We start from the raw sequence: 14132 nt of genomic DNA on the forward strand, positions 1-14132 counted from the left end.
ATAAATGCACCACGTCTCTGTCTGTCTGTGTGTACGAGTACAACGGGACACAGAAGGGACACATACATAATAACTTTCAACTTTCCAACTTGCATCGTTACAAGTAGGCCAGTGCCCAACGGGCACCACTCTAGTACTGAAAATACTGTATACGGTGGCACAGTTGGTAGTGCTGTCGCCTCACAGCTAGAAGGTCCTGGGTTCGATTCCCGCTCGGGACACTGTGGGTGCTGGCAGTGTGTTTCCTTCCCCGCTTCATCAGTGCCCATACCTAGTTTGGGCACTGGAGTTTGCATGTTCTCCCCGTGTCCCCTAGGGTAGGTACCCTCACAAAAAACATGCAGTAATCCTGGTCTCTAAACTGCCTCCCCTTGGCCAGCTGGGGCGCCTGATGGAGGGGAAAGGAACTGGTTGGAATAACGTGTTCCTTGCACACGCTACGTCCAACCAGGGAAACTCCCCCCTGTCAGGTGTAAAGGAGCAACTTGGACACTCGGGCATGAAGGAAGCATGAGTTCAAGTCCGTTGCTCTCCCCATGTCCCCCATATATGGGGACTAGGTTGGCGGAGGGTGTGTAGAGCCCAGGATCACATTAGATAATTGACAAAGGGGTGAAAAATGGGTTACAAAATCGTGGGATAAAAATATATATTAAAAAAATATATATATACAGTAGGCCTAGTATACAATACATCATCAACAATATGAAAATGTACCAAAGAAAAGTCCAGTTGTCTGGTAACTTGAGGAGATGAGCTAATTGAAGTTCTCTATCTTCCAGTGACATTTTCAAGTCAAAGAAATTGGTACCGAACTTTGCGAAGATGCTGGAAAACATTTTCCTCCCGCTGTTTGAGGCCACAGTCAATCCACAGAAGAACAAGGAGATTCATGTATTCTTGAAATATGTGAGTAAATAATAATTATTATATGTAAAACGTATTACAATCATGTAATGTATTTCACAACATATAAGTACGTAAAGGGATATTTCACTTAAAAAAATAAACTTTTGGTCATTTCGTCGTCTACTCAGGCTTATGTCAACACATCAGCCACTTTTTAAGTTGCTCCATTTAGTATTTAGATATTTGATGTTCATTGTAGCCGCCCCCTTCCTATACAAACCCATTATAACTCCATTGTAACCATGAAAACAACCGTCCTTTTTTCTGTTGACTGATATTGTCCTTCTAATACGTGAGGGGGTTGTGTTTTTTCATTTACTGTTTTCATGTATTTGTAATAATTATTTTTGATGTTTTAGTCTCCTCCGGCCTCCTCCTGGAGAAGTTTATTTTCCAAAATAATTATAAAAAATAAAGCAAACCACGGCCCCTCACGTATTAGAAGGACCCAGAAGGAAAACTGTCTGGGGTGTTCACATAAGCCTGAGTAGACGATAAAACATTTAAAAAGAAAATTTGAAATATCCCTTTAATCCAGTAGGTTACACTTTCAGAAAGTCAACACTAACTTATTTGTTACGAGTGGCCCAGGAAATTATTCTCCATTCGTTTTCTCCATAGGCTTTTCAAAAAGTATTTATATAAAGACTGTTACGCAGCGGACAAAGCCAACTCGGATTGTGACAAATCATTTGAAAGTAAAATAGTGAAAATAAAGGCAGGATACAACACTATTTGTTTTGTTTTTCTTCTTACTAATTATTTGATCGGCCCAAAACATTGTAATTATTGCCATGATTTGTCACGATCCGAGTTGGCTTTGTCCGCGGCGTTACCGTCTTTAAATAAATACTTTTTGAAAAGCCTATGGAGAAAATGAATGGAGAATCATTTCCTGGGCCACTCGTCGTTCTGAAAGGGGGCGGGACTGCGACGCTCTATAGAGTGTCGCAGTCCCGCCCCCTCGACAGACCCGGAAAATAAATCCCCGTTCATTCTCCTCATAGACTTTTCAGAAAGTATAGTAGGTTACAACACTTTTTTTGTTGTTTTTCTTCTTTGTAATTATTTTTTTGGTCCAAAATATTGTGTTTGTTGTCATGATTTGTCACGACTCGAGTTGGCTTCGTACGACACTTAAAAGGTCTTTAAATAAATACGTTTTGAAATGTCTATGGGAAAAATGCATTGGGATTCATCTCCTGGGCCTGGCGTCGTCATGAAAGGGGGCGGGACTGCGACGCTCTATTGTGCATCAGGATAATGGGCAACAAGGACACATTGAATTCAAATTTAGCATTTTATTGAAACTGAAGCACAACACAAAAACTAAATTACAGTGACAATGTCACAGTTGCATAGATCCAAAATAGAATTCCTAAATTGTCTTCAATTGAATGCCCATTTTATAGGTAGTTAAATTGTGAGCCAATTAAGTACACCTTATAGTGAAACAATGGTTTTATATACAATAGGTCACGGGCTTTGACAGCGTGGACGATGAGTCCAAACACAGCGACCACATGTTCTCCTACAAGAGCCCCAAGCCTGAGCAGTGGACCACGGACGACAACCCCCCCTACACCTACTACATCTACCACATGTACGCCAACATCATGGTCCTCAACAACCTGCGCAAGTACGTACAGTATCTGCATCAGTACAACCACACTTTTAAAGTGCAGAATCACAGTATTTAAGTGTATTAAATGTAGGCTTCACCAGCTCAGTGGCATTGTGGTTAGAGTGTCTGCCCTGAAACTGGGAGGTCGGGTTTGATCCGGCTCATACCAAAGACTGAAAAAAATGAAGAAAGAAAGAACTGAAGAAAAATGTGACGCAGTGCCTCCCTGCTTGGCACTCGGCATCAAGGGTTGGATTGGGGGGCTAAGTCCCTGCGACATACTAGCGTACATGTCCAGGGGTTTCTACTTGTACATCAAGCTGCCTCACGCTACAGAAACAGTAAATAGGCTCCTGCCCTATAGGCCTCATGGCTCAGCAAGGCTTACTTAGATGCAGGCTTCAGTACATTAATAACTTATTGTAGGGCCTATAACTCTGAACTCGTATAGCTCTTTATTGTCTGTGGTCTATTTGTACAAATAAACCTTTTAGGAATCAAATCACTTTAGGAATCAAAGCGCTCACATTATTTCCAAAGATGTGTGCTATCCGTTTCCTCTCACACAGGGAACGAGGGCTCAACACGTTCCAGTTTCGGCCTCACTGCGGTGAGGCAGGCTCCATCACTCATCTGGTCTCTGCCTTCCTCACTGCAGACAACATCTCCCACGGCCTTAACCTCAAGAAGGTAGGTGTTCCTCACTGTAGACAACATCTCCCACAGCCTTAACCTCAAGAAGGTAGGTGTTCCTCACTGCAGACCACATCTCCCACGGCCTTAACCTCAAGAAGGTAAGAGTTCCTCACTGCAGACAACATCTCCCACGCCCATGCCATATCGGTATCGGTCTCAAAATAATCCTGATTATTTCATCGGTTTTCACCAGCTAAAATGAATAATGTAAAAATTCACCAATGAGTTCAATATAAATCAAGTGTCTACTACCTCTAGTGTAGAACAAACGCCAAATAAAAATATAAATAAAATTTTACTTTTTCTACATTTAATTTGTGTACTCCTCTCATTCAGTAGTCATTCAGTTGTGAAAACAGACACTTGGAAAAGAGTATACGGTATTTATTGATTGATTGATTACTTTTGACTATGAAATTGTAAATGTATAGTATGGAGCTGACCTGTTCTGACATTCCATATGTTAGTTGGTCTGACCTCATCAAACCCTGTACACTCAAGACATGCTCCTTATATGGCCAGTACAGAATTAATTCCATGTTGATCTGACCCCCTGCATGCCAAAGCACCAGCACTCGCCCAGCAGTCTGCCGTCTTACTGGTTAACAGGCTTTAAGCCCCTAGGGCCTAGGCTTTTTTCCATTGTGGTCCACTGTATAATATCGGAATCGGTCAGAATCGGTAGAAATGTAGCCTGGCTAATAAGCCAGACAAACATTTTTGCCAACGGCTGATTCACGATTCGCTGATTTAGCCAGGCTAGCAGAAATGACCCTGCAAATAATCGGGATCGGATATCAGTCATAATCTCATAATCGTGCACCCCTAAGGGCCGATTCATACTCCTATTTTATCACTGTTTCGGCGCTGTAGTGCCGAAATGATTTCGGCTCGTCAGAAATTTTCAGTAGCACCAAAGAGCCGACTTTAGGACGGTACCCGCCCCCCCGAACCTCAAATGACGTCAAATTGTAGGCTCTACAGCGCCGAACCGACTTTTATTCGGCTCTAAAATAGGAGTATGAATCGGCCCTAATTGTGTCCAATGTTCAGCACCTTATAAATAAAATGTACGTACTTTGACTTCCTCTCCATGCAGAGCCCAGTGCTGCAGTATCTGTACTACCTGGCGCAGGTCCCCATCGCCATGTCTCCACTGAGCAACAACAGTCTGTTTCTGGAGTATTCCAAGAACCCACTGAGAGAGTTCCTCCACAAAGGCCTGTGTGTGTCCCTGTCGACAGATGACCCCTTGCAGTTCCACTACACCAAGGTCACTATGGTGTAGTTTACACCTTTTATTTTCTCTATTCTTTTATTTATTTCATTTTTTAATCTGTTGCAAAGGCTATATTGTCATCCAAAACCCTTCCCATATTTTAGAGGATACCTACTATGGGTGTAATATTTATTTATTCTCTATTTTACGTTTACAGGAAGTAATTAAAATTCTAATTTGACTTGGGGTGGTCATTTGATGATTATTATTTAGTTTTTTACAAATTTCTGGGGATTTGTTGGGTCGATTATTAGAATAATCGTTATTAAAGGACCACTTAACTACTTTTCAATCTAACTTCATATAATTGATCCTCATCAATGTTCATGATAAAATACAATACAAATACATTTTTTTCCTACTCAGTCTGTGTCACATACAGTAGGAGGGCTGTGGGCAGTTCAGAAACCCGTCCACCAGTGACATCATCGATGGGGAATCCAAACTAATAGAAACGGCAGGCTTTCTATTCCTGAAAAGTTGCATTGCGATAATGGAAGCCATCGTTCTCACATTAATAAAAATCACACCTGTGTGAAGTGAAGGGCGCTAATATATTAAAATCTAACTCGTGTTGATTAGGTGATGTAATGGTGATGTAAAACACAAACATTAAATTATCTTTATTGTTAATTTATTGTTAATGGCATAATGTTTGTGTTGGGGACAAGATGATGTACATTTTCCCTTCATTGTCAATGGCGTTTTTAAAATACACAATGAACATTGAACTAAAAACAAACATTAAACCTGTATATGGGAGGGGCTAGCGCCCCTCAAAAATCTAAATACCGTAATTTCCGGACTATAAGCCGCACTTTTTCCTGGCTAGCATGGTGGCTACATTTAGACGTCTACATTTAGACGTCTACATTTAGACGTCTACATTTAGGCATGGTGGCTACATTTAGACGTCTACATTTAGACGTCTACATTTAGACGTCTACTAGACGTCTATTAATCTTATTAATTAATGAATCAAATTAATTAATTGATCAAAATTGCGGCCTGTGCCCAGCACCATGCCAAAGCTTTTTCCTGCAGGAAACACTGCTTGTGGTTGTAAATATATTGTTATCCGTGTTGCGAGGATGAGGGGGTACCTGGAAAAATATCTACCCCAAAAGGGGTACCTGGTCCAAAAACGTTTGGGAACACCTGCCATAGAGTATTGGCTGGTCCATGCATGCAGGCTCTTTGCAGCTCTGATTGGCCAAAATTCACAACAGCTGTTGTCAAAGTTACAAGTCTACACTGCCTCACGGAAGGACGCCTTGTGAGCTTGTAGATCTGCTATTTTCGTTGTGCAATACATTTCTACTGAGCAGCATAGCATTAGCATGTTACGTTACTTTGGAATGGATTTATATATTACAGGCACGGAGGAGAGGCCAGCACTGTTTGAAAAACGATGGGATGTTATTCATTCAATTCATACAAGCCTAAATGTTCACATCAAGTTACAACCACAGTTCCTTTGGTCTTTATAATGGCTAGGTTATTTAATATTACATGCTAGGCTTGCTAGCTAGCAGGCTACATTTGGGCAGAGTGAGGAGGGACTGTCTTGCATGCTGCCACTGCAGCCCACACGAGTGGCTGTGACGGCAAAATCCACGTACAGTAGGCTTGTATATGATATGAAAACAATCAGCCAGGATGAATGGATCAGTACGTAGGTTGGAGAAGTAGTCGATCTCTATACTAAAATTAAGAAAGAATAACATGACAGAGACGGTCACTGCTTAATTAAATTAATTTAGGACCTTCCTTCTAGCAGTTATTTTCCTTTTATTAAACACATTTCTCCTGATTTATCCCATTTTTTGTAATGCCCGTGGATATGCAATTATGCAGTGAACTTAACAATGATAAATTAATATGATAATACTTTTTATATAATCAGTATAATAGTGGGGCAGGATGGAAAAGGGGCGACCGTGCGGAAACCTTTACATATGGTAATTAAACATTAAAACACCTGCAGCTTATAGTCCGGTGCGGCTTGTACATATTTGGGATTTTCTCTAAATTTGGCTGGTGCGGCTTATATTCATGTGCGCCTTATAGTCCGGAAATTACGGTATATATGTTTTTAAATCTTGTTTAAAAAAATAATGATGTCACTGGTGGACAGGTTTCTGAACTGCCCGCAACAAAAAAATCCCTGGCAAAAAACCCCTTAAAGGGCCACTTTTTATGTGTGTAATACGTGTTTATAGATATTTTAGTATTTGAAAGTACCAGTGATGTAATGGACAGTGGTCTCACTTCCTTCCTGGACTACATGTTGTCTCAGTAAGACAGCCCTCTCCCTCACCGCAAGGTGGGGTGAGCGCAGCAAAGCATTATGGTCATTGTAGTAATCCGGCAGTGAGACCAGTGCCCATGACACGACAGACACTTTGAAATACTAAAATATCCTAAAACACAAATTACCCACATAAAACCCCAGGAAAGTGTTTCTTGTCTCCCAATCATCATTAAAATAAGAGGGTGTGAAAGTGGCCCTTTAAATGATCCCTGCTCTAGATGGCACTCACACTAGTTTGGTCTCAACTCTCGCCTCTAGGAGGCGCTGATGGAGGAGTACGCCATCGCTGCCCAGCTGTGGAAGCTGAGCACGTGCGATGTGTGTGAGATCGCACGGAACAGCGTCCTGCAGAGTGGCCTTTCACATCAGGTACTTACCTTTCACAGTAGTTACTGACTGCAGAGTGGCCTTTCACAGTAGGTACTGACTGCAGAGTGGCATTTCACATTAGGTACTGACTGCAGAGTGGCCTTTCACAGTAGGTACTGACTGCAGAGTGGCATTTCACATTAGGTACTGACTGCAGAGTGGCCTTTCACAGTAGGTACTGACTGCAGAGTGGCATTTCACATTAGGTACTGACTGCAGAGTGGCCTTTCACAGTAGGTACTGACTGCAGAGTGGCATTTCACATTAGGTACTGACTGCAGAGTGGCCTTTCACAGTAGGTACTGACTGCAGAGTGGCATTTCACATTAGGTACTGACTGCAGAGTGGCCTTTCACAGTAGGTACTGACTGCAGAGTGGCATTTCACATTAGGTACTGACTGCAGAGTGGCCTTTCACAGTAGGTACTGACTAACCTGACGCTGCCAGATGAGGGCGGTATTGCGGAAACATATTCCCCAACACAACACTCATCTGGGATCTCTGACGGAGTTGAGCCCTGAGTCAGATCTGCTTCATACCGAACCAATCAGCGTGAGCTAAAGGCGGGATGCGGATGTGACGGTATATAGACACGTCGATATGATTGGTTGTGTTTGCACGCCCACACGGTGATAGACAAACGCTCCCATCCAATCATCTACCATGTATCTTGAAAAAAAGGAACAGCCCCGTCATCGAATTTGCTTCCGCGATCCCAGATCCAAATAAGCTGTGAAACAAATTTGTGTAGCAAGCTTTTTGGATCTGGCAGCGTCAGGTTAGGTACTGACTGCAGAGTGGCCTTTCACATCAGGTACTGACTGCAGAGTGGCCTTTCACAGTAGGTACTGACTGCAGAGTGGCATTTCACATCAGGTACTGACTGCAGAGTGGCCTTTCACAGTAGGTACTGACTGCAGAGTGGCCTTTCACATTAGGTACTGACTGCAGACTGCAGAGTGGCAGAATCATGTTAGTATCATGGTTAGTCTTGTCAGAATCATGTCAGTATCATATCTACCCTGAAGAAGGCAGCTTTTTTTGTCTTGGTCTTGTCACAAAACATTTGGCATTGGCAGCTACGAGTGTGTGGCAATTCTTTTGTAGTATGATGTCAGTATCATGACCCCATACTGATGTTAGCAAATGTAATGTTACAAAGTATGTCAATATCATAGTCAGGAATCTCAGGATCATGTCAGTATCATAGTCGGCATCATGGTCAGTGGGATGCCAGTATCCTGCCACCTGCCATTATTCCAACTATTACCAATGCTTACTATTATGTAGAACTGTCCAGATTAGAATGTAACTTCATTTTACAGTTGGTCATCTCCCCTCTTAAATCTATAGTCCCATCTATCTTGGGTGCTCTGTGGCCTGGTTAAGCACTTTGTAACATTACATTTGCTATGAAAGGGTTTAAAACCTACATGGGCAACTGATGGCCAAGGGGCCATCAGTTGTTAACATAACTAAGTTAACATAACTATAACTAAATGCATTTGAAATGAAATAAAAAGGTTACTTTTCAGGATTCCAATTAAATAATGGCAAAAATAATAATTCAGGATTTGAATTCAAATATAGCAAAAATAGTGTATCTACAAAACGTGTCGCACTGTGACATGTTTTGAGCTTGTAGATCGGCTATTTTTGCTACAGCTAAAATATGCATTATGCAATGTGGCCCATCTGGAGAGTGTGGAAATAATAGTGGCCCTCTCCATCATCAAAGTTGCCCACCCCTGGTTTAAAACATCAGTATGGGCCGGGAGTCAATTCACAGTCTGCACAAATCCGAGTCCCTATAATGGCAAGAACAAGACTGATTTTCCGCGGCGGATAAAGGTATCTATCTAACTATCTAACTGATCTATAGTATCATGTCTCTCTTCTCTTCTCCGTCTAGGAAAAGAAACATTTCCTTGGCCCCAACTACCTCCAAGACGGGCCAGAGGGCAACGATATCCGTCGGACCAACGTGGCTCAGATCCGCCTGGCGTATCGCCATGAGACACTGTGCCACGAGCTGGCTTTCCTGGTGGACGCGGTGAAGGAGGAGGCTGGCTCGCAGCCAGCACAGTGACAGGGAGGGAGCTGTCTTAACCCATTTTGGACTGAGGCAGATTATAAAAATTATGCCATTATTGGTGGAAACAATAGCACATTTGGGCTATGGCCGAATTTAGGCCAAGGAGTGTTTTTCGTGCCACCCCTCGTGCCAATGTAGATGTATACCTATTATGGTATGAGCCGGGCGACCTTGCCCTCAGGGTGTCTTACTGGTTTAATGTTTAACTGTCTGCATGGTTGCATTCCATATGGGAACCTTCCATATTCTGTTAGAAAAGTACTGTATTTCAAGGTCCTAGTACAAAGTATAATAGTGCTGTTCAGAATTTGTCGTCTCCCGTCTTTCCAAAAGGAGGCTTGATAAGAACCCGGCTCAATAAGCCTGATCGATAAGGTGCTCGTTGTCAATAAAAATAAATAAAAAAACAAGCGCCATCCCTACCTAACAACTGCATAAGTCTCATGGGGTCACTGATTCACGGAGCAATTCATTATTCAGTGCTCTAAAACCTTAGAGTAGGCTACTACGGTTTGTAGTCCTTAAACCCGGAAATTCGTTTGCAAGGGGTTCCTTAGGCTTCGCCAAAACTTTTACCAAAGGAATTTCCATGAATGTAGAAAATTACATCTCTGGTTAACATAAACCTGCCGTACAGATTTTATAATTTTGCTTCTCAACCTTTTATTTTGTACAGTATGTGCTTTCAAAGTTAATTAATTTCTTTGTTAAAGAGCTTATTTTCTTCATTCATCCTAAAATCCAATTGGAAATCTGTGGTGAGAAGGCATGGTGTCAGTGGAGGGTTAATGTCTCTCTTTAGGCCAACCCTGACGTTACACATCATTGCTGTAGCACTCTGTTGGCAGTGTCACAGCCAGTGGCTGTGTGTTGTTACAGTGAAGTAAAAAGTTGTTGTCACTTATCTGTTGCATGCTCACATTGAAATGGGGAAATACATTTTTTATTATTAAAGGGATTTGAAATATAATTATGCTTGTGCATTAATTTTTTTTAAATCCGGGTAGGGCATTATGGTTTTTAATTGATATGGATTAAATCATGAAAAACAAGTAACAACGCACTATAGTATGTTATTGAAAACCATGATAAATTACATACTATACTGTAGTAAGTCGTTTTGCATGATTTATTTTTTCATCATCGAAAATCATGAAAAACAACATGCATAGTCAAACCATGAAAAATGACATACTATGTCACTATATGAGGCACTGGTGTCGTTACCGGAACGGGGTTCAACTCCCTGCAGTGCCCTGCTCAATGTGTTGTATTTACCGGAAAAATTGAGTGTTGCGGAGGATGAGAAACATTAGAAAATTACGGAGTGTTGCGGAGGATGAGAAACATTAGCAAATTGCGGAGTGTTGTGTGTTGAGTGTGTCCTCAAAAATGATGAAAAACGGCGTGCCATAGTAGTATGCCGTACGATATGGGCTATAGCCCACGGTCCAAAATTTCCGCAATTTTCAATTTCCGCAATTTCCGGGCCCACGGTCCAAAATGATGAGAAACGAGGCTAACTTTTTGTTCCAAAATTTCAAAAAACATGGGCTATAACCCACCGTTTTTTTCATTTTTCATTTTTTTCAAATCCTCAAAAATGATGAAAAACGGCGTGCCATAGTATGCCGTACGATATGGGCTATAGCCCACGGTCCAAAATGATGAGAAACGAGGCTAACTTTTTTTTTCAAAATTTCAAAAAACATGGGCTATAACCCACCGTTTTTTTCATTTTTCATTTTTTTCAAATCCTCAAAAATGATGAAAAACTGCGCGCTATAGTATGCCGTACGATATGGGCTATAGCCCATGGTCCAAAATGATGAGAAACGAGGCTAACTTTTTTTTTCAAAATTTCAAAAAACATGGGCTATAACCCACCGTTTTTTTCATTTTTCATTTTTTTCAAATCCTCAAAAATGATGAAAGACGGCGTGCCATAGTATGCCGTACGATATGGGCTATAGCCCACGGTCCAAAATGATGAGAAACGAGGCTAACTTTTTTTTTCAAAATTTCAAAAAACATGGGCTATAACCCACCGTTTTTTTCATTTTTTCATTTTTTTCAAATCCTCAAAAATGATGAAAAACGGCGTGCCATAGTATGCCGTACGATATGGGCTATAGCCCACGGTCCAAAATGATGAGAAACGAGGCTAACTTTTTTTTTCAAAATTTCAAAAAACATGGGCTATAACCCACCGTTTTTTTCATTTTTCATTTTTTTCAAATCCTCAAAAATGATGAAAAACTGCGCGCTATAGTATGCCGTACGATATGGGCTATAGCCCACGGTCCAAAATGATGAGAAACGAGGCTAACTTTTTTTTTCAAAATTTCAAAAAACATGGGCTATAACCCACCGTTTTTTTCATTTTTTTCAAATCCTCAAAAATGATGAAAAACGGCGTGCCATAGTATGCCGTACGATATGGGCTATAGCCCACGGTCCAAAATGATGAGAAACGAGGCTAACTTTTTTTTTCAAAATTTCAAAAAACATGGGCTATAACCCACCGTTTTTTTCATTTTTCATTTTTTTCAAATCCTCAAAAATGATGAAAAACTGCGCGCTATAGTATGCCGTACGATATGGGCTATAGCCCATGGTCCAAAATGATGAGAAACGAGGCTAACTTTTTTTTTCAAAATTTCAAAAAACATGGGCTATAACCCACCGTTTTTTTCATTTTTCATTTTTTTCAAATCCTCAAAAATGATGAAAAACGGCGTGCCATAGTATGCCGTACGATATGGGCTATAGCCCACGGTCCAAAATGATGAGAAACGAGGCTAACTTTTTTTTTCAAAATTTCAAAAAACATGGGCTATAACCCACCGTTTTTTTCATTTTTTCATTTTTTTCAAATCCTCAAAAATGATGAAAAACGGCGTGCCATAGTATGCCGTACGATATGGGCTATAGCCCACGGTCCAAAATGATGAGAAACGAGGCTAACTTTTTTTTTCAAAATTTCAAAAAACATGGGCTATAACCCACCGTTTTTTTCATTTTTCATTTTTTTCAAATCCTCAAAAATGATGAAAAACTGCGCGCTATAGTATGCCGTACGATATGGGCTATAGCCCACGGTCCAAAATGATGAGAAACGAGGCTAACTTTTTTTTTCAAAATTTCAAAAAACATGGGCTATAACCCACCGTTTTTTTCATTTTTTTCAAATCCTCAAAAATGATGAAAAACGGCGTGCCATAGTATGCCGTACGATATGGGCTATAGCCCACGGTCCAAAATGATGAGAAACGAGGCTAACTTTTTTTTTCAAAATTTCAAAAAACATGGGCTATAACCCACCGTTTTTTTCATTTTTCATTTTTTTCAAATCCTCAAAAATGATGAAAAACTGCGCGCTATAGTATGCCGTACGATATGGGCTATAGCCCACGGTCCAAAATGATGAGAAACGAGGCTAATTTATTTTTTTCAAAATTTCAAAAAACATGGGCTATAACCCACCGTTTTTTTCATTTTTCATTTTTTTCAAATCCTCAAAAATGATGAAAAACGGCGTGCCATAGTATGCCGTACGATATGGGCTATAGCCCACGGTCCAAAATGATGAGAAACGAGGCTAACTTTTTTTTTCAAAATTTCAAAAAACATGGGCTATAACCCACCGTTTTTTTCATTTTTCATTTTTTTCAAATCCTCAAAAATGATGAAAAACGGCGTGCCATAGTATGCCGTACGATATGGGCTATAGCCCACGGTCCAAAATGATGAGAAACGAGGCTAACTTTTTTTTTCAAAATTTCAAAAAACATGGGCTATAACCCACCGTTTTTTTCATTTTTCATTTTTTTCAAATCCTCAAAAATGATGAAAAACTGCGCGCTATAGTATGCCGTACGATATGGGCTATAGCCCACGGTCCAAAATGATGAGAAACGAGGCTAACTTTTTTTTTCAAAATTTCAAAAAACATGGGCTATAACCCACCGTTTTTTTCATTTTTTTCAAATCCTCAAAAATGATGAAAAACGGCGTGCCATAGTATGCCGTACGATATGGGCTATAGCCCACGGTCCAAAATGATGAGAAACGAGGCTAACTTTTTTTTTCAAAATTTCAAAAAACATGGGCTATAACCCACCGTTTTTTTCATTTTTCATTTTTTTCAAATCCTCAAAAATGATGAAAAACTGCGCGCTATAGTATGCCGTACGATATGGGCTATAGCCCATGGTCCAAAATGATGAGAAACGAGGCTAACTTTTTTTTTCAAAATTTCAAAAAACATGGGCTATAACCCACCGTTTTTTTCATTTTTCATTTTTTTCAAATCCTCAAAAATGATGAAAAACGGCGTGCCATAGTATGCCGTACGATATGGGCTATAGCCCACGGTCCAAAATGATGAGAAACGAGGCTAACTTTTTTTTCCAAAATTTCAAAAAACATGGGCTATAACCCACCGTTTTTTTCATTTTTTCATTTTTTTCAAATCCTCAAAAATGATGAAAAACGGCGTGCCATAGTATGCCGTACGATATGGGCTATAGCCCACGGTCCAAAATGATGAGAAACGAGGCTAACTTTTTTTTTCAAAATTTCAAAAAACATGGGCTATAACCCACCGTTTTTTTCATTTTTCATTTTTTTCAAATCCTCAAAAATGATGAAAAACTGCGCGCTATAGTATGCCGTACGATATGGGCTATAGCCCACGGTCCAAAATGATGAGAAACGAGGCTAACTTTTTTTTTCAAAATTTCAAAAAACATGGGCTATAACCCACCGTTTTTTTCATTTTTTTCAAATCCTCAAAAATGATGAAAAACGGCGTGCCATAGTATGCCGTACGATATGGGCTAT

The 14132-nt window shown here is 40.4% G+C and overlaps 1 protein-coding gene across 4 annotated transcripts in view; it reads left to right on the forward strand.

Moving 5' to 3' along the window:
• Nucleotides 1-10257, forward strand: part of ampd3b (adenosine monophosphate deaminase 3b) — a 28617-nt gene extending 18360 nt beyond the window's left edge. For all 4 annotated transcript variants that reach the window (XM_080762338.1, XM_080762339.1, XM_080762341.1 and 1 more), the window contains 6 exons: nt 783-909; nt 2385-2548; nt 3103-3223; nt 4329-4502; nt 7081-7191; nt 9105-10257. In XM_080762338.1, the coding sequence (XP_080618464.1) occupies nt 783-909; nt 2385-2548; nt 3103-3223; nt 4329-4502; nt 7081-7191; nt 9105-9281 (874 nt within the window). In that variant the 3' untranslated portion in view covers nt 9282-10257. The remainder of the gene's footprint in view (nt 1-782; nt 910-2384; nt 2549-3102; nt 3224-4328; nt 4503-7080; nt 7192-9104) is intronic.
• The last annotated feature ends 3875 nt before the right edge of the window (nt 10258-14132 follow it).

The sequence above is a fragment of the Protomyctophum bolini genome, assembly GCF_963924005.1.
Source record: "Protomyctophum bolini genome assembly, chromosome: 4".
Taxonomy (NCBI): Eukaryota; Metazoa; Chordata; class Actinopteri; order Myctophiformes; family Myctophidae; genus Protomyctophum; species Protomyctophum bolini.